The sequence below is a fragment of the Acomys russatus genome, chromosome 22, assembly GCF_903995435.1.
Source record: "Acomys russatus chromosome 22, mAcoRus1.1, whole genome shotgun sequence".
In the NCBI taxonomy this organism is placed as follows: domain Eukaryota; kingdom Metazoa; phylum Chordata; class Mammalia; order Rodentia; family Muridae; genus Acomys; species Acomys russatus.
In genome coordinates, this window is record NC_067158.1 from 44,162,914 (window position 1) to 44,186,426 (window position 23,513).

The window sequence follows — 23,513 nt, forward strand, 5'->3', positions numbered from 1 at the left end:
TTGCCCCACCCTCCAACTCAATGCCCCCAAGCAGTATGTGAAGAAGTAATTGTGGATGGGTTGATTAGCCTCAAGATTACTCCTGACTCTTTTCTGCAGTGTGTCTCTGTCTTTTCCACTGCAAGTGATACCCAACGTTCTTTTGGACAGGCTTCCTAAGAAATTATTTTGGAGGCTGTCAATTTTGACTTCTGAAACAAAATAATCTAAACTCCAAGCCAACATCAGAAACCAACAGCAGCCAGACCTATGTTCTTAACAATCCTACTTTTAAGATCATGTGTGTGTGTGTGTGTGTTTGTGTGTGTGTGTTTGTGTGTAGTTCAGCACCTTTTACATTTTAAAGGTTTCCTGAAGAAATGCTTTGATATGAATCGCCAAGGTGTAGTTCGGATGTAGCTGAGTGCCATTCTTATTCTGAGCAGCCCTGTCACAAGTAAAACAAAACAAAACAAAAACAAAGAAACAAAAACAAAACAACAAAAACCCAACCAACCAACCAACCCAAAATCCCCAAACAACAACAACAACAACATATTTCCAATGCAATGAAGGCAATTGCTTGGATGAACTGGATTCTGGTTCTTTCCCTTTTAAAATCAATTAAATCTATCCCCAGCAGAATTTGCAAGAGAATGTACAAAACTTTTGCTTTATTGCAGACAAGCAAAATGGTCAAGTCTATGTTGTAGTTCCTGCAACCTGTTCAGCTGGCAGAGCCTATAGGAGGGGGTGGAATGGGAGCAGGGAGGCGATGACTGCAGGTAATGTCAGCACGGAGAATAGTAAAAAGCTAATGCAAATTATATGAAAATTTCCATTCAGTGGTTGCTAAATCGGGCCATGTCCATTTACTACCTGTGGGCCGGTGGTTTAAGCGATTTTAACAATTCAAGGCTTTGATTTCGTCACTTGTAAAATGGAGATGAGAAGGATGCTTTACATTATGTCGCTGTAAATTGCTTAGAGAAATTCCTTGCACGCTGGCACAGAGCAAGCGCTTTGCCGAATGTTTGTCAAGTAAATTCAATGCTTGGCTGGGTTACCCTCCACTTCTACACAGCTGACAACCGGTAAGCCCCACCTACAACCAAGTTAGGGGAGGCCTCTGTTTCCTACTGCAAGGTTTTCCTAACCCACGCGGTGAAGCACTCAGAGGATCTGCGACGTCGACAGGCTTTCCAGGCTGCCCATCACCCGATCGCAGCAGCGTGGGCGACACACACACACACACACACACACACACACACACACACACACACACACACACACAAACACACACACACACACACACAGAGCTCCTGAAGCACTGGACTAGGCAGCCTTTTCCCGCACTCCGCCCACCAGTCTGGGAACGCCCTGGGGGCGGGGCCCAGGCGCCGCGCACGCGCAGTGCCACCGCGTCGCGCCTGCGCCGTGGTGGGGCCGAGGGAGGCGGGGGATTGGTGTGAGAGCTAGTGTGTGAGGGGAGGGAGGTGTCCCGGCCGAGCGTGGTACTACGGCGGGCGCGGGCCGGAGGGGGCGGGGGGATGCGCCGCGGTGGCGGCGCGGGCGCTGGGCTGGGGCTTGGCCGCGCCAGAGCAGCGGATCCCGGTGTCGCCGCGGCAGCTGCGCGGGTGTCGTGCCGGGTCGGAAGACGCCGTACCACAGCGCTCCCCCACTTTTTTTTTTTTTTAAATAACCGGAACCAATGAACGCGGCGGGGAGCCGAGCTCCGCGGGCCGCCGGTAAAGGGAGCAGGCTAGCACCCGGCGGGAGTCCGCTTCCCAGGCGGCGGGGCCCGGGGCAGCTGGCGGCCAGCGAGTGCCCGGCGGCTCCGGGGAGCGCTTTTCTCTCTGCGGCACTCGGCCGGGCCTCAGGCCACCCTCCCCGGCGGCGCTGGACTGCTCTGCTGCTTTTCGGGCTGTTGGTGGCCGGCGCGGCAGACGGATGCGACCTGGTGCCCCGGCACCTCCCCGGGCGGCGCCCGTCGGGATCGGCCGGAGCGGCCGCGTCTCCTTCGGCAGCGGCTGCGGGCGAGCGCCAGGCGCTGCTGACAGGTGAGGCCCGCGCGGCGGCGGCGGGCAGGCTTGGCGGGATCCCCCATCCCCATCCCCCCATTCCCAGCCGGGACCCCATCCCCGAGGGGGCGCCTGGCGGTTGCCTTGGCGCCGGCCGTCGCACTTCGGACGCCTTCCTAATCCACGGGACTGGCGCCTCGAATGCGGCTTCTCCGCCCTTCCGTGGGGCTTCTGCGAGCTCCCCAGCTGAGCAATGCAGTGGTTTCTCTTTGGTGCCGCCACTGGGGTCTGTAGGGGACTGGGCTCATTTTCTCTCTTCCTAAAGCTGCTAGAGAAAGTAGGCGGCGGCGGCGGCGGCAGCAGCAGCAATGCGGTATGGAGTCGGCCTCAGCTGCCTTTTCAAAAGGCAGCTGGCGGCGTCTTACCGGTTGGAAGCCCGGCTGAGCGAGCGCCGTGTCCCAGGGGAAGCTGCTGAAGAGATTCTTTGAGAGCCACAGCACCTAGTGGCATTAGTGGTTCCGCGTTAGTATGAAGAAACGTCAAAGTCTGGTGTGTTTTTGTGGGGGTAGGAGGCCCTTTGAAGGGATGGAAAAAGTATAGGCTGTTTGAGAGCATCACTGGGAGATGAAGGGTGCTGAAAGAGCATCAGGTATCCAGAAACACCTAAAATTTATCAAGTGCAGGACATTTGTGACGTGGATTTGTGCAGCATAGTTCTGATGGAGTGCACCAGTATCTTTTCAATACAAAACGTTTAAGCAGTTACTGAAAACTTGCAAATATGTTTGGTAAGATTAGAAAATTGTATGCTTTTTAAAGCCTGCATTGTCTTACATAACTGATCTGGTGTGCTTTAAGCAATGATGTAAAGGTCCTGAAATGATTTCCTGGGGCAAAGTGGTGAAGCCGGAGTAACTTACTTTTCTTCCCGCTGTGTTTATTTTTAAGGTAGACCTCTAGGTTTTCTGGAGGATAGCAAGATTAAGGAAGAGTAGATGACCCACTGTTAATTTAAGTATCGCGATAGCCCAACAGGCGTCTGGTAGTCACTAACAGCTGCTCTGGGAAGTGTTAGCACTGTTTAGATCTAAGCAGCTTTTCTGTGAGTTCTGTGACAGGCTATTTCCTGTTGTAGAGAGGAGGAGGATGTTGGTAAACGGTGTCGGGCGCTTTGGAAGTTGGAGGGTGGAGAGCGTACTGATCAGCTTATTTACAGTACTCAAAAAACTTACCAGATCCTGTTCAGCCGAAACAGGGAACCCATCACTGGCCGCCTTGGATAAATGGCTATAGAATCTTTAGGGGCACAGTACTGTGAGGGAAGGATGGATAGGATGGTTTCATGCTCAAATAGCTGTTTTCTAATAAAAATGTGGCAAGTGTAGAAGGGAACAGTGATAAAGTAGTTAAGTAGGACTGTAGGCTGCGGGCTTATTGTCTTGTCTCCCTTGGGAATGGAACAGCGTTACTTTGGCTTTTAAGAGCTTTGGAATGCTTCTCTCCCCGCCCCCCCCCCCCCCGCCCCCTTGGCAGAAATGTTTGATTAGTAGTTGTATAATGCCTTAGCGAATGTAATTGGCAGAAAGGCAAATGATTTGGAATTTTGGTGTTTATTGACTATTTTAACAAGTATGTTATACTGAAGAACAGATAATCGCAGATGGAATTTTAATAAGCTGTAACCCTTTTAATTTTCTCAACAGTTATTTATGGCACAGTGGAAAAGACAAGGTGATTCTTAGTGGGGAAAACCAGACCAGTCGCACAAAATGAATTTGTGCTGTAGTGCTTTTAACTAAATTTACTGAAATGTCAACGTTGGAGTTATTTCTGTTGATCTCAAGGTTTTTTCCTTATTTTCGAATATTAATCTTTAAAGCTAAACATTTCCATTTAAAGTTTCAGATTATAAAACTACACAGTGTCCAAGTTGAATCATTGTAATTTTAATAACTTTATGTAAATACAGCCAGTAGGGCTGGCACTTGGGGAAATGTTATATTGAAAAATTACTTGTGAATTAGAATATATTGAAATTGCTTCTTTAGGGCGCTTTCTCATTTAATAATTTTTGTGGCTAGTTCTCTCTTATGGCTCTGTTTGTTTTATTAAGCTTGGGACATAAATGGTGATATGTCACACTTTGGGACGTAGAGCCACAGACAGACCCAAGGTACTGCCCCGTCATACTGTGTCAGTGATAGATGCAGACAGTGAACACCAGTTCTAAGGCAAGTGGATTTAATGTGGATTTAGAAATATGAAACCTTTTTAAAGAATTATGAGAGAAATTTTCTCTAGGGTTGTCAAGTAAAGCTGTCATTTCACTGTTGGTCCTTTTAATAGTTTTGTAAATTGATAGCCAAACCACTCTGTTTTCTTCTCCAGATTAGTTTTTAAATATGTAACTGTTAGGAACTCCTGAGGAGTTTGTCTTTTATTAATACAATCCAGACACACTTTTCATTGACGCTTACCTCTTAAGGGTTTAATGTTGGTGTGTTTTAAGAATAAATAGTTTTTAAGTCTGGCTTGTTCTTAGTTTTGAACAAAAAAAGTATTCTTTTCAGAGGTAGGCAGTGACACCATTAAAACCAATAGATCCATCGTCTTAAATGTTTTAGTAATGTAGAACCAATATTTATAATATTACATAGTAAAAATTCAAATTGTATGTGTGCATATGCATGTATGTATACACATATATTAGTTAAAAATAATTCACATGATTGAAATCTAATTTAGATTAAGGATTGATGAATGGTAGCTGGCAGATTATAGCCTATGACTTTTAGATATATTAAAATCTCAACAAAACTTTAAATTATTCTTAGGTCGAAATATAATACCATTTTGAAGGTCCACTTTATCCAGAAGTGCTAAAAAATACTTACACTGTGGGGCTTTCACTAATTTAGTTGTCAATTTTTCAAGTTATCATTGGAAAAATATTAATCCAAACTTTCAGTTGTCACTCACCTTGCATTCCCAAGACTTACCCAGTACACACAGCTTTATTAATGTCTTTTTTGAGTGTCTGGTTGGCTGGAATGTGCTGTATGTATGCCTCATGCTGGTGTTTACATTGTGACAGGAGAGTGTGTTTTCCAGAACCTTCTTTTGATGCTCTCCTACTGCTTTGTTTTCTTCTCCAGTCTTTGGCCATTGCTATGTTTATGTTGTGTTGTCAGCCACAGAACTGAAGAACTTGCTTCTATCTATTTGAATTTCATCTATTTTGCATGTTTAACATTAGCTGTAAGTTTGTTTAGAAGCATCCCATTCCTTGCTAGTCTTTTTTTAAGACTCTTAAAAATCCCATTGGTCACTGTTGATGATCTCACTGTGATGATCTCAGAAGTGCCAGTTGGAAATGAGGGTTTAAGATTTAGCTTACTTTGATATAAAAAGGATAAACAGGGATAATTTGCTGATGACTCAATTTGTAGTTGGGTTAATGGTAATGTTTTTAGGTTAATTTAGACTCATGAGTAACTGTGTCAACCATTTTGGATTTTTGGGTAGTCATGTTAGTATGATAGGAATACTTTCAGAGTTATCCTTGCAGATATGTATTTAGGCATATAGTAATTAATGTATAGACTGGCTAAGTGAATGTTAAAATTAGCAACTAGTAGTGATTAACAAGCTACTTTTGATATTGATTAGCGTTTGGACTAAGTTAGGAACTAACTAGGAGATTATTTTTAATTTGATAAGTTTTATCAACCAATTATTAAATAAATACATGCAAGAAATAGAAAACTAGGAATATGAACGAATACAAACAAGAGTAAGACCCGAATCTGTCCATTGGGATCTCAGACTAGCACAGGCTGGGGAGTAACAGGTATTTAAGTAAACTATTACTGGGTTTCTTACTGTGCTAACTGCTTCCAGTGCATCAGTGTGTTTAGATCTGAAACTAAACCCGTCAGGGCATACGTTTCATACAAGACATGAAAAAATTGGATGCCTTACGATCTCGGGCTTCTTACCCAAGATTTCATGTTAGATGGTGACTGGAGTTTCTTTGATTCCAAAACTTGGCTTTTTTAAAAGCCTGTGTGTCATATATGCTAATACATCCGAACACCCTGAGGCCAACACGGAGCAGCATGATAGTGACTGGGAAGCGCTGGGGAAAGAAGGAGGCTCCTGCAGAATGTGAGGTGGACCCAGGTGCGCATAGTTCACGCACAGGTGAGGGAAGGGCCTTCCAAGAGGAGGCAAATAGAACAATAAGGAGGAAGTTAATTGTCCTCAGAGCTAAGCCCTGAGTGTATGGGGAGGAAATCGTCATCTAAAATTGAGTTTCTCAGCCATGTGCTAGGGAATAAGGGGAGTCCCCAGAAAAATAGGATAAAATTTCTTGGCACATTGATTTTGCTAGCTAAACTTGCTTGGGAAACTAAAATGAAAAATTTATTTCAAAATTGAAAACATTTAAAATACTGTGTACATACTCTAGATAGTGGAAGTTTACTTTTATTATTTAGGGCAAATCTTTCATAAACTCTTGAGTCTTCTAACGTGTCATCAAGAGGGAGAGGAACTGAGCCTGAGAGGGACCTGTGTTTGAGAAAGTGGGTTTTGAGTGGGCGGAAATAGGAAGACGAAGGTGATAAGGAGGCAGTTAGCATACAGGACAGTAGGAGAGGACTTGAGGACTTCAGTTATACAGTGAGTGGCTCTGAAAGCAAGTTGTAGAAAGTTTGTTTTATTCTTGGGTTAGACAGGAGCCTGTCTGGTTGTTATTTTTTTAATGTTGGTTAGAGTTTCTGGAATGACTTAAATTAGTACAAACTTTAAAACCCCCAGAAGAAACACAGTATCTTTTTTACTTCAAGTATGCCTATTTATCAGGTATTTATTAGGTATTTGGATGTCTGATTCGCTTTCTGTGATGATTTTCAGAGTAGTTCACAAGTCATCATAAATATACTTGCTAACTGTCTGGTAAACCGAAACACTGATAGCTAAAGATAATATATTTGTGTGTTTACATAAAGCCTTTAATTCTATATTTCACAAGGTATGTTTATTCTATATTAAAGAGTGACCGTGTCCAGGTTGAGCTTATATTGTATATTAGCATGTACTCTCCCATCTAGAGGTCTCCAGTTTCCTTTGTGAAAAAGTCTTCTGAGTACTGACTAGCCTTTTACTTGTTTCAAAATTAACTGTTGAGTTTCCTGCGTGAGGCCCAAGCCTGGTTTGTAGCTGATAATTTCTAACATAAAGGGCAAATGGGTTGCTTTTGCCTTCTCCGGCTCCATGTTAGTATCTGTAGGTTTTTTTATACTCAGTCTCTCTTGACACTTTCCAGTCTGACTTCCAGTAAACATTTCCCTTGACTGGCTTCTTTGTCACTGGCTTTAAGGGTGGTTCTCTGCTAAATCGCAGTTCCCAATCTTGTGTTCTTGAGCTGAACATTTCCTCCTCGGAGAAATTCATTACTAGGAAAGTTCTGCTGGGTTAGGGAACCCCAGGCCAATGACTGGTTGGACATTTGGCTTTGTTTCACCTGGCCCTTGCTGTGCTCCTGCAGAGCCATCATGGCTACCGCCCCCAGAATACTTTTCTTCCAGCTAGGCTTTGTCAATCATGTAATTTTCAGAGAGCTAACTTGGATTAAGGCTAAAGGGAGTTGTGGGATGTTAGTAGTGAGGATTGAGTGTTCTTTTCTTAAAGATAGGGGTAACCTCCTCTCCCCATTCCAGCCTTTCCCACAGGCCCAGGGACCCTCCAAGCCTCACAGGAAGTGTACTGGATGGGCCTGTCCATGCCACTGCTTGCATGTGAGCTGGTCTTCATGTGCGCCGCAGATCCTGGCCTCTGTGCAACTGTTTTGCCTCTAGTTATTTTCACTTTCTCTGCCTCTCTCTGATCTTCTTGAAGTTGCCATTGTGTAAGTGAAACACTTCAAAAACTCTTACTGAATTAAGTGCTGTGTTTTTAATTAAAAAAATATTAGCAGTGATTCTCTTTATTTACATGATTTCTGACTATTAAGCAATCTCATTAAAAACAAATCTTTAGAGTAAGAACAATGATTTGTATTTGTCAAGTGATTCTCAGGAAGTGAAATAGGTTTTCAGTGCTTGACTTGCCTTTTTGTTCTTTTTTTTTGACAAGGTCTTACTATGTAGCTTAGTCTAGTCTTTTTTTCATTTTCTTTAGGCTAGTCTTGAACTCCAGATGCTTCTCCTCATCCTCCTGTTTCCACTTCCCAAGTGCTGGGATTACAGCCATGTGGGACCATGCCCATACCACCCCTTTTTATGTAGATTTCATCTGCTATTCAATACACTTTACATTTTACAGATCCATGTTTTCTTTCCTTTACTATTTCTCTTCCCTTTTAAATACATCTGATGCTGAGTCCCAAGATGATCTTGATCCACTTCCTTTATTTTTCTTCTTTACAGCAAACATCTGACTTGTTCTATTAAAGACATGTCTAAATTTCCCCGGTTCTCTACTCTGGTCATCTTGACCTCTTCTGCTTTGTATTCATTGCATTAATCTTTGCTAATTTCTTCTTAGTACTAATTTAAATTTATATTTGTGTTTTTTAAATTGCAGTGATAGATACCTTGTATTTTTGGAATTTGCATTTATGAATTTGCTCTCTGATGTGCTTTCAGGCCTTAGGTTTGTGAAAATGGGTGTGAGGAAGAACCAAGGGAGATAAAAGGAAAAAGTCATATTTTAGTGAGTATGTGTGTCTGCATATAATTCTAAACATTATTTAACTACTGTTGTATCGTAGCCATGACTTGAGGCACTGGGCTTAGGAAGGTGTTGCAGTTTGACTTTAAAAAAATTGTTGTAGGAACAATAAACTTGAAACTTGCTTTGGAATTTATTTGCACAATATAAGAAAACGTTAACTTTGTAGCTTTACCTGTTCACATTGCTACGCTTACTAGAAATACACTTTAGAGAGCTAAGATGTGGAAACAACTTAAAGGTCTGTTGGTGAGGAATGGATAAAGAAAATATGACATACACACAGACAGTGGGGTTTTATTCAGCCATTGAAAGAAGAAAATTCTGGTATTTGTGGCAGTGTAGGTAAACCTGCTAAATAAAACAACCTAGACACAGACAAATACTGCATGGTCTCACTTGTGTGGCATCTAAAAATGTCAAATGTAGTAGAATGGAGGTCACCAGGTTACTTGAGATTCTGTAAGAGACTACACCATAAATAGTCATATCTCATACCAAAACTAAAGGTAAAGATATGAGCTATTGATACATTGACCAGCGTGATAATGATGATTATTTTACAGTTATACCCTTATTAAATCAAATAGTACACCCAATACACACACACACACACACACACACACACACACACACACTTCAGTAGCCAAGGGTACCTCATTCATATTTTTAAAAACATAGAGTATTTAGTAGAAGTTTTTTGTTTTGTTTTGTTGCTTCTGTTGTACATTTCCAGTGCTGAAGATAAATTGTGTATGCTCTCCCCACCCCAATTTTGGAAACTGGGATCTAGCGAGGATCTTGCCGGTGCTAGGCAAGCTCTTTACTGAGGAGCTGCACTTCTGGCCCTCTTTGGAATAAGATGTGATGTAAGCAAACACAAGCTTCAGTGGTTTAGTAAGCATCAGATTTCAGTAAGATGTTCAGCCTTTCAAGATCAGTAAGATACTGAGGTCTGCTAGAGCTGTACTCACTTAAAGGCTGATGATACGGTATGATAAAGGCATGCAGATTTACCGTTTCCTGACTTGGACGGTTTTTTGGATAAGTTCTGGTTTCCAGAGTCGGCTAGAGCAACTAGGGGAGGGCACACAGTAGGGGAGTAGGAAGCTGAGAAGGGATATGCTGGCCCATGAGAATGCAAGATGTGATTGTGGATGGCAGATATCCAGGAAGACTTAACAGTGCTGAGCCTGTGTACAGCAAACCAACATTTAAATTTACATGTGCAGCTCAGACTTGGCAGCAATTTTGCACGTCCCAGTTGATACTCAGAGCATCCTTGTGAGGTTCTTACTGCTTTTTCCCATACTACGTGTTATGTATAATAGGGATTTAGTTACCTTAAAATCTTCAGTGCCAAGGCTCTTAAGGTCAATGTAGAGAGTATAATTGAAGTTAAATCAGGGAATAAGGCTGGAGAAGCATTAGATATTCTAAGTAGTGTGAAACTAGGTCTTTATTGCTCGTTAGCCTTTCAATTGCATCATCATTTTCTTTGTTAATAATGAACATTTGCTGTGAAATGTTCTGAAGTTTTGAAGGTTGTTCTTATCCACTATACAGATTCTCAATTCTGGTGATACATCTGCAGAGTGCTGTAAAAAGTCAGTCGCTTCAGAAGGTGTGCGTTTGTGTTTGTGCTTTGTTTTTGTGACTCTTCCTCATGGGATGGAATTGATTTTAAGACTAATAGAACTTTTATATGGGATGTAAGTTCGTTCATCATTTATGTAATGTGATTTGATTAAGACTATGGTTTGTAGAATCCCAGTCTGATGGTGTTTTATAGTTATAGGTAGGGGACTTAAATTGTTGGTGTCTAAATGTCCATGTCCTGGGGCTGGAGAGATGGCTTAGGGGTTAAGAACTCTGTCTGTTCTTCCAGAGGTCCTGAGTTCATTTCCCAGCAACCATATGGTGGCTCACAATCATCTATAATGTGACCTGGTACCCTCTTCTGGCCTGCAGGTGTACATGCAGATAGAGCTCTCATATATACATAAAATAAATAAATAATTTTTAAAAAGTCCATGTCTTTAGAATGGGGTTTGAAGAACAAATGAGTTAATAGCCTGCAAAAAATGCTTAACGTAGAGCCTGGTAAGTGTAAGCACTCAGTAATTGCTAACGCTGTTTCCCCTTTTGTCTGTAGATGCAGATGTGGGATAGAAATGTGCTGAAGTTTGCTGAGGATTAGTAATGTGCCGTCTGTTACTTTCATGCATTTATCTATGCAGATTAGATACCTGGCCTTGCAAGCTACTACAGAACTGTATTCCCAGCCCTGTTTGTGTTATTAAAAATAAGTCTGAAGCTGGGGTAATAGCTCAGACTATAGGAAGTTGCTTGTAAGCAGGAATTCAACCACCGGAACTGGCATGTACTTGTTAGCCCTGGGAGGTAGAGCCCAGTGAGGATCCCTGGGGTTAGCTGGCTTACCAGCCCAGGCTGGCTAGTTCACTGACAGATACTATCTCAAAAAAGTAGGTAGATGGAGCCTGTGGAACAGTGGCAACATTAACCTCTGATGTACATGCATGCTCACACATGCACTAGGACAGACACGCACATGCACACCTACCCAGAATAAATGACAGTGTCTTTGAAGACACTTTTGTGACCTGAATAACTAGATCATTAATGGCCTGAGACAGAACCTGCACTATATTAAAGCATTTAAAATTACAACATGGATCAGGGAGAGGCTCATGCCCACTCTAGCTGAGGAGCTATTGGCAGATGGTAGCTGGGAAGGACAGGCAGCTAGTAGGATGCCCTTGCAGCAGTGAATGCCCCTTGAGAATGTGGGCAGCACTAACCAGATGCTGTGGGATATTAAAAAACATGGCAATGGGAGGAGGAGTTGTTAGAAGTTGGAGAAGCTGGAGAAAATGATCATAATGCATTGTACACACTATAGAATTCTCAAAGAGTAAGTTACACTAGTATAGAAAAGTGAAGATATTTATAGTGAAACTGGAAAGTACTGGAATATTTTAAAAGAAATTAGTTGGCTCTTTAGCCAAGTTATTTTGTGTGTATTTTCTTCTATTGTTTGTGGTGCTGAGGTTTGAACCCAGGACCTTACACATGGTAGGCAAGCACTGTATCACTGAATTACATCCCTAGTTTACCTTTGTTATTTAATCTAACCAAAAGACTACAATATTTTATAGCTGAATAGTCAGCAAGAAAAATGTAGTTTCTGACCTTAAAAGCTTATTACAGAAAATTTAAAACAAGAAGGATTAAACTAGAAAACACATTTACTTTAACAACTGGCATCATTCTTCAGACAGTTTTTTTTAATACTTAAAATGTATATTTTTGTTTGTATTTACTAATAACCTCAAGGAATGATTTAGAAAAAGACTGTTTTTGGAGTTGTAAATTGGTCCAAGGGCCTTTTCATGTTAATTAAGTATGTACTCAAGAGTAATTTTAAATGTGAAATCAATGAATACATGGGTGTCATGTATATTACAGACTTATAGAAATATTGGGAACACTGATGAATAACATTATAAGGCTCTTGTTTTCTTAGAACTTATATTAATATTTAAATTGAGAAGATAATTAATATTTTAAAATTATGAGATGTACCTATTAAGGAACAAAAGAGAATATATGAAATAGAAAATAATGTGGATGAAATGGTGTGGAGACACCTGTAAATTTAGTTTGCTGGGCTAGTTGGGGAAGCTTCCAAGAAATTCATATTAAAACAATTTACATTCTCTCCCCTAGCTCTCTCTTGGTACATGTTTATGGATGTTCCCCCCTCTCTCAGTACATGTTTATGGATGTTCCCCCCTCTCTCAGTGCATGTTTATGGATGTTTCCCCCTCTCTCAGTGCATGTTTATGGATGTTCCCCCCCTCTCAGTGCATGTTTATGGATGTTCCCCCCTCTCTCAGTACATGTTTATGGATGTTCCCCCTCTCTCAGTACATGTTTATGGATGTTCCCCCCTCTCTCAGTACATGTTTATGGATGTTCCCCCCTCTCTCAGTGCATGTTTATGGATGTTCCCCCCTCTCTCAGTGCATGTTTATGGATGTTCCCCCCTCTCTCAGTGCATGTTTATGGATGTTCCCCCCTCTCTCAGTACATGTTTATGGATGTTCCCTCCTCTCTCAGTACATGTTTATGGATGTTCCCCCCTCTCTCAGTGCATGTTTATGGATGTTCCCCCCTCTCTCAGTGCATGTTTATGGATGTTCCCCCCTCTCTCAGTGCATGTTTATGGATGTTCCCCCCTCTCTCAGTGCATGTTTATGGATGTTCCCCCCTCTCTCAGTGCATGTTTATGGATGTTCCCCCCTCTCTCAGTGCATGTTTATGGATGTTCCCCCCTCTCTCAGTACATGTTTATGGATGTTCCCCCCTCTCTCAGTGCATGTTTATGGATGTTCCCCCCTCTCTCAGTACATGTTTATGGATGTTCCCCCCTCTCTCAGTGCATGTTTATGGATGTTCCCCCCTCTCTCAGTGCATGTTTATGGATGTTCCCCCCTCTCTCAGTACATGTTTATGGATGTTCCCCCCTCTCTCAGTACATGTTTATGGATGTTCCCCCCTCTCTCAGTGCATGTTTATGGATATTCCCCCCTCTCTCAGTGCATGTTTATGGATGTTCCCCCCTCTCTCAGTGCATGTTTATGGATGTTCCCCCCTCTCTCAGTGCATGTTTATGGATGTTCCCCTTTCTCTCAGTATATGTTTATGGATGTTCCCCCCTCTCTCAGTACTTGTTTATGGATGTTCCCCCCTCTCTCAGTGCATGTTTATGGATGTTCCCCCTCTCTCAGTGCATGTTTATGGATGTTCCCCTCTCTCTCAGTACATGTTTATGGATGTTCCCCCCTCTCTCGGTGCATGTTTATGGATGTTCCCCCCTCTCTCGGTACATGTTTATGTATGTTCCCCCCTCTCTCAGTGCATGTTTATGGATGTTCCCCCCCTCAGTGCATGTTTATGGACATTCCCCCCTCTCTCAGTGCATGTTTATGGACGTTTCCCCCCTCCAATTGCAGGGATTGAACCTGAAATTGTCAGGCTTAGCAGCAAGCAATCTTACTGACTAGAAAGTTATATTTTTAGTGTAATATTTGCATTCAGTTTTTAATATTTTTGGTGTGTGTGTGTGTGTGTGTGTGTGTGTGTGTGTGTGTGTGTGTATGTGTGTGTGAATGTGGGTACAGTGCCCATGGAAGGCCAGAAAGGGTTTCAGATCCCCTGGAGCTGGAGTTACTTGCACTTGTGAGCTTTCCCGTGAGGGAACTAAACACAAGCTCTTTGCATGTTTGTACTGTTAACTGCTTATCCATCTTTACAGCTCCCTGAGGAGCATATATATTCTTTTTGTTTTGTTTCCTACTTTAGAGTCAGGTTCTCACAGTGTAGCTCTGACTATCCTGCAGCTCACTGTGTAGCCCAGGCTGATCCACCTGCATTTGCTTTTTGAGTGCTGGGATTAAAGGCCTGCACTTTTGTTGTTGTTGGTGCTTTCTTGTTTTTCCGACACAGGTTCTCACTCTGTAACTCAGGCTGTTCTGAACTCACTCTGTGTAGACTAGGCTGACCTCAAACGCACAGAGATCCGCCTGCCCCTGCCTCTCCAGTGCTGGGATTAAAGGCGTGTGCCATCACCGCCTGGCCTAAGTTCATACTTTAAAAAAAAAGACCATTTTCAATTTTCTTTTGCATTTTATTTTATTTAAATTTTAATTTATTATAATTTATTCAGATTACATCTGAATGTTATCTTCTTGCTTGTATCTTCCTGTCCTCATCTTCCCTACCTCAAGACCCAGCTGTACCACTCCTGGGCATATACATGAAAGATGATCCACCATACAACAAGGACATTTGCTCAACCATGTTCATAGCAGCCTTCTGTGTAACAGCCAGAATCTGGAAACAATCTAGATGTCCTTCAGCCAAAGAATGGGTAAAGAAACTGTGGTACATTTACACAATGGAATACTACTTAGCTATGAAAAACAAAGAAATCTTGAAATTTTCAGGCAAATGGATGGAACTAGAAATGGTCATTTTGAGTGAGGTGACTCAGACCCAGAAAGACATGCATTGTGTCTTATAAGTAGATATTAGCCCAAAATAGAACTCCTCTGAGAGACTCCACCCAGTGGGGGGATCAGGACAGGTGCTGGACTCGATGCTGGACTCTAGCTGAGAGTGGTGTGGAAGAATGGGAGGATGGAAGGACCCAGAGGGTTCAGGAGCTCCACAAGGAGACCATCAAGGCCAGTGGATCTGGACCTAGGGGGCCGGCACAAAGTGTTGCACCAACCAAGGACAATGAATGCAGCAAGCCTAGACCCCCTGTTCAGATCTAGCCAATGGACAGCTCATTCTCCACGGTTGTGGGGAGAGCAGGGACTGCCTCTGACATGAACTCTGGTGCCCCCAATTTGATCACTTCCCCTAGCTGAGGAGAGTCGGGGGTCACTCAGAGAAAGAGGTAGCAGGCTATCTGGATGAGATCTGATAGGCTGTGGTCATATGATGGTGGAGGAGGTCCCCTTCTGTCAAAGGTCTAGGGGAGGAGAATACAGCTAAGATTATATTTTTAATGATAGTATTTGAAGAACCAGTCAGTGCTGAGTTGGGCGATAACATTCCACACAGAGGTAATAATAGTTTAGTTAGAGATCCAAGGCAAGAAAAAATTTGAATTACTTGATTTAATTGTCCGATTTTGGGTTAGAGAGATTGTTTAGTCCGTAAAGAGCAGATGTGGGCATGTGCTGGGCATGACAACATGAGTACAGTCCCAGATCTGAGGAGGTGGAGGTAGGCAGATTCCTGGAGTTCATTGGCAAGGCAGACTAGCTGAATCCATGGGCCCCTGGTTCAGGGAGAGACCCTGTCTCAAAAAATAACCAATGCCTGCCAGCCTGTGGACTCTGTATGTCAGGGACGGGGACACACACACACACACACACACACACACACACACACACACACACACACACACACACACACCTTCATTTGTGACTGCCAGCTCCTAGAAGAGAAATGTTATGGGATCAACTTTCAGTTTTCACTTATATAAACTGAATGGCTATGACTAATATATTACTCATTTGTCTTAAGTCATGAACTTGGATAATCTCCTTTTTTTTTTTTTTAAATAAGAGTTAGGGTAATTATATTGATGTGATTATTTAAAAGCCAAGAGTTTTATTCACCTTGTAGTGTTACAGACTTTAAAAGACATTTTATTAAGTGGTGGTTAAGATGCTGGAGAGATGGCTCAACAGTTAAGAGCACTTATTACCCAGGTTTGGTTTCCCAGCACTCATATCAGGCAGCCCACAAATGCCCGGGCCTTCATTTCAGGGGATTTGATGCCCTCTGGCATCGTCAGGAATGTGTAAGCACCTGGTGCCCATAAACTTACCCATGAATACACACATGTACATCACAATAAAAGAATATAGTAATACTTAATGTAACATAAAAAGTGCTAGTCAATGTGAATTTAGGGGTTAGAAGCTCACTATTGGGCATCAACGTCAAAGTTACATTGTGCTTCTTAGTTTAAGAATATGCTTAACAAACAATGCTGTGTGCTAGCTTTTCAGTTTTAGGACCCTAGTAGAAAGAGAAAGTCATAGACCCCTCTCATGATTTCTTCTTTAATATTCTAATTATTGTTGTCTGACTATACTTAGAATAAATTGGCACTTCACTCATTTATGATTGCCAGTGATCTCAGGGTTCAGTGACTAGACTCCTTTAATGGAAGCCATGCAGCATAGTGCTTTTTATTTATTGGTATTTTTACTTATTATATAAACTATACAGGCCACAGTGATTAATCTCTTGAGTTTTGTAAAAAGTATATACACGTGGTAAAGCGTATTAGGGTCAACTTTAGGATCCTACACAAACCATCACTAGAGCCCTGATCTGTTACTTTGACTCTTACAATGTTCTCTCTGTTTCATGCTATGTTCATTTGAGATGGTATGTTGCTGGGTTGTCTAGGCTGCCCTTAGACTCCTGGGCTCAGATGACCCCCCTGCCTGTACATCCTGAGTGGCTGGGACCTCAGATGGTGTGCCGATCACTGTACTGGATGCTGCAACATAGTTCCATACTCAGTTTTGAGACAGGATCTCTCTGGGGTCCGGCCTGGCCTTGAGGTGAGGATTCTTTCACCTTAGTTTAGCAAGTGTGCATGACCATGTCTCTGTGTACATTAGGATGCATTTTAAAACCTTGCAGAAAATGCAAAGAAGTTGGTCCTTTCAATTTTATACATATGAATAGTGTGTTTATATATTTTCTTATAAAATTGTCTGGTAGCTTTTGTAGTGTACTGAAAGCTTAGCTTTACATTTTAAGTCTTTTAAGTTTGATTTTCAGGTAAGAAGCTGGTAGTCATGATAGATTCATTATCTATCTTGAATATTAAGCTTCTAAAAAACTAGGATTATTTTTCTTAATGGTCTAAATTAGAAAAGAAGTAAAATATATTAAGGATATCCTAGGATGTTCTACTTACAATGTGACAGTATGAAAATGGACTCAGTTCACTAAATAGCAGATAAGAAGCCTGCATTCAGTCCATCTTTGATTTCTAGATACATAGCAGCTGTTTTCACTTAAATGCCAATTTTAAAACGAGTGTGTTTAGATAGTCTCTTTCTTCCCAATTACAATGAAGAGCCACTTCACAACGAAGTTTGAAATTTAATAGCGAAGATCTTTTGGGGTACGTGGCCCTCATAGTGAGGATTTACAAACCACAGGAGCTCTCCTTTTTGTATTTGTTAAAAGAAAATGCCATTGTAAAGAATAATTTGCATGTTTTAAAAAAATTTATTAATTTATTCAGATTACAACTCAATTGTTATCCTATCACTTGTAGCCTTCCATTCCTCCCTCTCTCCCGCTTTTATCCTATTCCCCTCCCCTAGGTCTAAGACAGAGGGGATCTCCTCCCCCACTATATGGTCATGGGCTATGAAGTCTCATCTTGGTAGCCTGCTTAGTCTTTCTTTGAGTGCCACCAGGCCTCCCACCAAGGGGGGGTGGTCAAATATGGAGCACCAGAGTCCATGTCAAAGTCAGTCGCCGCTCTCCACGTAACTGTGGAGAATGTCCTGTCCATTGGGTAGATCAGAGTATGGGTTCAAGGTTTACTATTGCATTGTCCTTGGTTAGTGCAATAGTTTGAGCAGACCCCCCTGGGCCCTGATCCACCCATCATGATGTTCTTCTTGTAGGTTTCTAGGACCCTCTGGGTCCTTCTATTTCCCCATCTCCTATATTTCTCACTTATAGTTGGGCACTAGCCCAAAAGGCATGTCCCATGAAAGTCTTCACTTACCAGGAGATTGGGATAGATGTGAGGACAATTTGCATGTTCTTAATCTGTAATTTAGAAAAGTTAATTTTCACTTACTGTCCTTTTTTTTTTTTTTTTTTAAATTGTTTCAAGACAGGATTTCTCTGTGTAGGCCTGGCTGTCCTGAAACTTCACTCTGTAGACCAGGCTCGCCTTGAACTCACATCCACCTGTCCCTTCCTTCTGAGTGGTGGGATGAAAAGTTTGTGCCATCACTGCCTGGCTTATTATTCTTTTATAACAAGGATGTGTTTGAAAATGCTACATTGGGTCAAATTTGAAATGAGTGAAAACTCCTTTTTAGTTTACATATTAGATGGTATGTTCACTAAATAATATATTATGGAAACGTTCAGTTTATAATCTATTGAAAGTTAGGAAACTTTTTTCTTACCTGGTATTGTTGATTCCTACTTCTCAGACTGAGCAGTAGCCTTGGGTCTTGCTGTTATTTTGGCTGAAGAAAATGCTAAAGCTTTAGCTTTGGTTCTTTCCTTCTTTTCTTTCTCTCTTTTAAAAATCATTTTTCCTAGAATTAAATTTTTGAGATTTTTAATCTTTCAGTATTTTAGGGGTTTGATCATTTGATTTCCAGCATTTTAGAGGGACAGGGGCTCTTAGGAGCAGGAAGAGGCTTAGCAGGGGAGGGATTGGGGGCCTAGGGGAGAGGTTGACCGGGGGAAAACAGTATGTAGGAAAAGGCCGCGGCAGAACTCATTGTGCTGACTAAAAACAAATACGAATAGATTTCAACATTTGTGATTATGATGTCTTTTGGCATTTTATAACTCTAATGTAAGAGTTGCCTGCATATTTACTAGAGGTTCATGTCTACTTCTGGTGCTCTGTTCTCCTTAGGCTGACAGCCTACTCCTGCATTTGGCCATGTCTTACTGCGTGCGTCTTTCAGGGTTATGCTCTGTTCTCCTTTCCTGACACTCACTCTTGCCCTCTATCTAGCCCTTTGGTTGTTCTCTGCTGCCTGTTGTCTGCTGGTTTAACTAATTTCTAAGACACATGCTTTCTTCACATTGCATTTTGATTGACTCATCGACCTGAATAGGCTAGTAAGCCGTTTCAAATTTTTTTAATGATTTAGGAATTATGTATTATTTTAGTTAATGGACTTAACTCCGTTAAATGCTGAACCCTTAAGACCTTGGATTATGATATCTACTTGCTTCCTAAGAGCCTGTTAATATTCCATAGTTCTCTTTGAGTTGATTTCATAATGTAAGGACATTCACTCACCTTTTCTCTTTCTGGGGAAGATAATCCTTCTGTGGAAGGATTATGTAATCAAATCAGAAGACCTGAGCTGTTTTGTCATTTTATGTTTTATATGCTGACTTACCCACAGACTATGTATTGAGCGCTTTCTCTGTTCTGACTGCCAACATAACACACTGTGACTTACTGTAGCTTTAATTTATTTTTGAGCACAATGACTATATTTAGTGGTTTTTAAAGCATCATGTTTAATCTTCCCTAAAATTCTATGACAACAGCAGATACTGAGGGAGCTGAAAGCTTAAACCGTTAGTCTAGTATACTGCCCATTATCTCATGGATAGTGACAGAGGTAAACCTTACATGAACTCCTCACTAGGACTTGGTAGGTACATCCCAGTACACTTGCCCAGGCTTCCATCACAATAAAGCACTTTAAGGCTCAGCTTTGTAAACTGTGGTTCAGCCAGGATTTCAAGAGAGTATGTGATTGTTTCAGTCCCAAGGCTCACAACCTGACCATTGTCCATAGAATGGACTCTTAACAACTGTGAACACTAGGTTTCTCCACTTTTTTTTTTTTTTTAAACTTGTTCTGAAGGCCAGCACTACTTCTTTCTTCAAGGGTTCTTGTAGCAGCTTCCTCTTTGTTACTGCTTTGCTTTCGGGAGCTTAGCCGCTCAGAATCCTTTTAACACTATCTAGAATTCTCTGTGCTCCTTCCTACTTCTAGTGGCTTGTTTTCCTAATATAGAATAGAAACACCGTACCCTGTATGTGTGAATCACAGCATGGTCTGACCTGTCTTTGGTTTTCTTTGTGTGCCTTGTCTTCTTAGCTTCCTCTTTGCTCCCTGAGTATGCCAAACCTGTGCCCTCTTTCTGAGCCTTGCCACTTGATGGTTTTCTCTTGATTTCCTCCTTAGCTTTTGGCATGGCTGGCTGTTACTTGACTTTCAGTTTTATATTTTTCTCAAGACATTTTTTGATGATTTCCTGTAGGAATAGTTTCCTTCCTTGTTTGCTTGAGAATATCAGAAATCATTTAGTTCTTTTATAATGCTTACAATTAGAAATTAAGTTTTTATACATTTGTGTCATGTTGTTTGTACCCGCCCATGTGAATCTGAGCTGTGAAAGGACTGGACCCTTGCTCTACTTGATCGTGTAGTATGGAGATTGTACCACTATGTATTATGCCCCTTCTAAAACTTAGGATAGTAAATTTCTTAATTCACACATTATGTACATAAACTTTTTACTGTATTTTATTTTTTTCTCTCAGTTTCCATGAATGTTGAAGTGGAAGAAATAATCTATTTTAACTATGTGTGCTAAACATTTAAACTGATTTTGAATATATCTTATGATTTTTAAAATAACTGATATGCTTTTAAATTTTCATTTTTTATCATATAGTCTCTCTTACTCTGAACTTGGAAAAGGAAAGTATGACAAGTATGACAAACAGTTAAATAAACTGCATTTTTCAGAATGATTATTTTAGAATTATCTTTATGTACATCAGGGATTGGTTTAGGTGCTATGGTTTAAATGAATCCCTCTCCCCAGCTACATAGAGTGAACCCTAACTACTCAGGTGACTGTGGTAAGGGTTGCTCCTTGGTGAGGTATCAGACCACATAGCATCCCTTTATACACAGTATAGGTTCTTTATACAGGATGCTTCTGAGAACTGATTATACCCTTTGCTCTTCTGTCATGCGAGGACATAGTAACAAAGCAACTTCATTATTGTTGGCCCCAGATCTTGAGGTTTTTAGCCTTTAGAATTGTGAGCAGCGATTTCTGGTGTGAAATAACTTAGTCTAAGGTATTTTTGTTATAGTATCTGAATGGATGAGACAAAATAGGAACTATTGTAGTTGCTATTTTGTTTGCTTTTTAAAATCTTGAGCTTTTTCATTAAATAGGAAGATATAAATTATTCATTTTTTATTGTATAGATTCCTATTAGATGATTTTTTCCACTTTTGTGATATTGTTATGAGCAATGTGTACTTACTGGAGTTCTAGGCCTTAAATTTACTTTATTTTTAGTTTTTGAGACTTTCATAGAGGAGTGCACTATATTTATGTAATTCCCAGCCTTCCCCCTTTCACCGCCAATGCCTCCTGTTTCCCTCAACCCCACTTGCTGTGGGATTCCTGACCTTTCCATACTGTTTAGTGTGTTCACCACCACCCACAGACACCCTCCCGCACTACTGAGTCCATTTAGTGTTACTTTTATGCATATGTGTTTAACACTGACTACCTGGGGTTGACTAAGCTATCAGGGAGCTTGTGCATGTAGAAAACTGATTTTCCTTTCCTCAGCAGGGATACTCTTCATTATTTTTTGCAATTTTTTATTACATTTCTTTTTTGCATACACATTTATATTATTACACGTAAGTAAAATAAACTACATACAGTAAGAAGAAGCACGAAACAATCAGAAATTATATAAATGTTACATTCATAATGATTTGGCTATTTTTATTTGGCACACTTGAAGAAAATATCTTTGCTATCTTGGTGAGTCTAAAATTCTGAATGAAAGCCAATATCTATCATATCTCTATCAACTTAACACATTACAATACAGAGACTCATGTGCCAACCAAGGTCCATGTATGATGTGGACAGCCCCTCTGCTCAGATGTAGTAGATAGGCAGCACAGTCTCCCTGTGGGTCTCACAATATGGGGAGTAGGCACTACTTCTGACATGGACTCTGGCCTCCCAATGAAGATACTCATATTTTAAGTTTTAATATGTACATCTGTATATCGATTTACTGCAGACCTGCTTTTTGGAAGAATTTTGGTTTTGGGGTATTCATTGGTATTTTCTTGAAAAATAATTGCTATTCTGGGTAGATTTTTTAAATTTAAAATTATTTTATTATTTTTTCTTTTTATGAGCATTTTGCCTGCATGTATGTCTGTGTACCATGAACATGCCTTGTGCCTGCAGAGGCCAGGGAGAGTATCAGGTTCTTTGGAACTGCAGGTACAAACAGTTTTATGGGTATTGGGACTAGCACCTGGGTCCTTTAGAAGAACAGCTAGTGCTCTCTTGACTGCTGAATGATGCCCAGGAATATGCTTTTATTTCTTTGATCTTTGACTATTAAAGACTTTGAATATCTTCTTTTTTGTGTAGTATTATTTTTGTTATTGTTATTTTGAGATAAGATTTTACTATATTGTCCTGGCTGGCCTGCACTTACTCTGTGACCCCTGTAGGCTGGTCTTGAACTGTGGCAATCCTACTTTAAATCAGATTTAGAGTGCTGGGATTGTAAGTGTGCACTACCCCGCCTAATTTCTCCTTTGGGTGTTACTGGACAGATTGCCTCTTGAGATGGAGGGAGGTCCTGGTAGAAAATTCTTCAGTGACAATGAGAGACACTCAAGACTGGTTTTTCTCTGACATTTCTGTTAATTCAATGACTACTGTGAAAATGAGAGTTTATTGAAACGGTTGAGTACCATTTTTCTTTCCTCCCTTCCCCTCCGCTTCCTACTGTATGCTTAGCAGGCACTCTACTACTTAGCAACATACACAACCCTTGAATTTCTTAACAGTGTGGATTTCTGTTACCACAATGTAGCAATGTCATCCTTTCTTTTGTCAGTTCCTCTTGTATATGGCCCTTTTTTGCACATGTTAGTTCATTTTAAATAGTTTCATATTTGTTCTGCAGTTTGCCATTAACATTAGAATGACTTTAAAATGTAAGTACAGGTGTATTCCTCCTTTACCATATGAACTAGTGCTCATGGAGAACATGTTGGGAGGGAAATATAGAAAGGAATAATGGAACAAATTGATCTTTAAAGTAACATAACCATTCATTCATTCATTCGTTCATTTCTAGTATTGAGGATTGAACGTAGGGATAAGTACAGGATCTCTGAGCCACATCCTCAGCCACATAGCTTAGCCCAAGGGCTCTTGTGCTTCAGATTTTCCTTGGTGGAGCATAATTCCTATCACAGGAAGGATTAAATCTTGTGTGTGTATACACATGTATCTCTGTACAGCCTACAATTTGGTGTTCAGTAAATTAACTTACCCCCACCCCTCTGGACAATAAGGTTGTCCTAATACTCAGGAAGACTGTGACATAGGAGTGCCGTGGACTGGTGT

General features: G+C 41.0%; 1 protein-coding gene across 2 annotated transcripts in view; it reads left to right on the forward strand.

Moving 5' to 3' along the window:
* The first annotated feature begins 1,547 nt into the window (after window positions 1–1,547).
* Stim2 (stromal interaction molecule 2) overlaps window positions 1,548–23,513 on the forward strand; it is a 130,768-nt gene continuing 108,802 nt past the window's right edge. For both annotated transcript variants that reach the window (XM_051165149.1, XM_051165150.1), the window contains exon 1: window positions 1,548–2,039. In XM_051165149.1, the coding sequence (XP_051021106.1) occupies window positions 1,691–2,039 (349 nt within the window). In that variant the 5' untranslated portion in view covers window positions 1,548–1,690. The remainder of the gene's footprint in view (window positions 2,040–23,513) is intronic.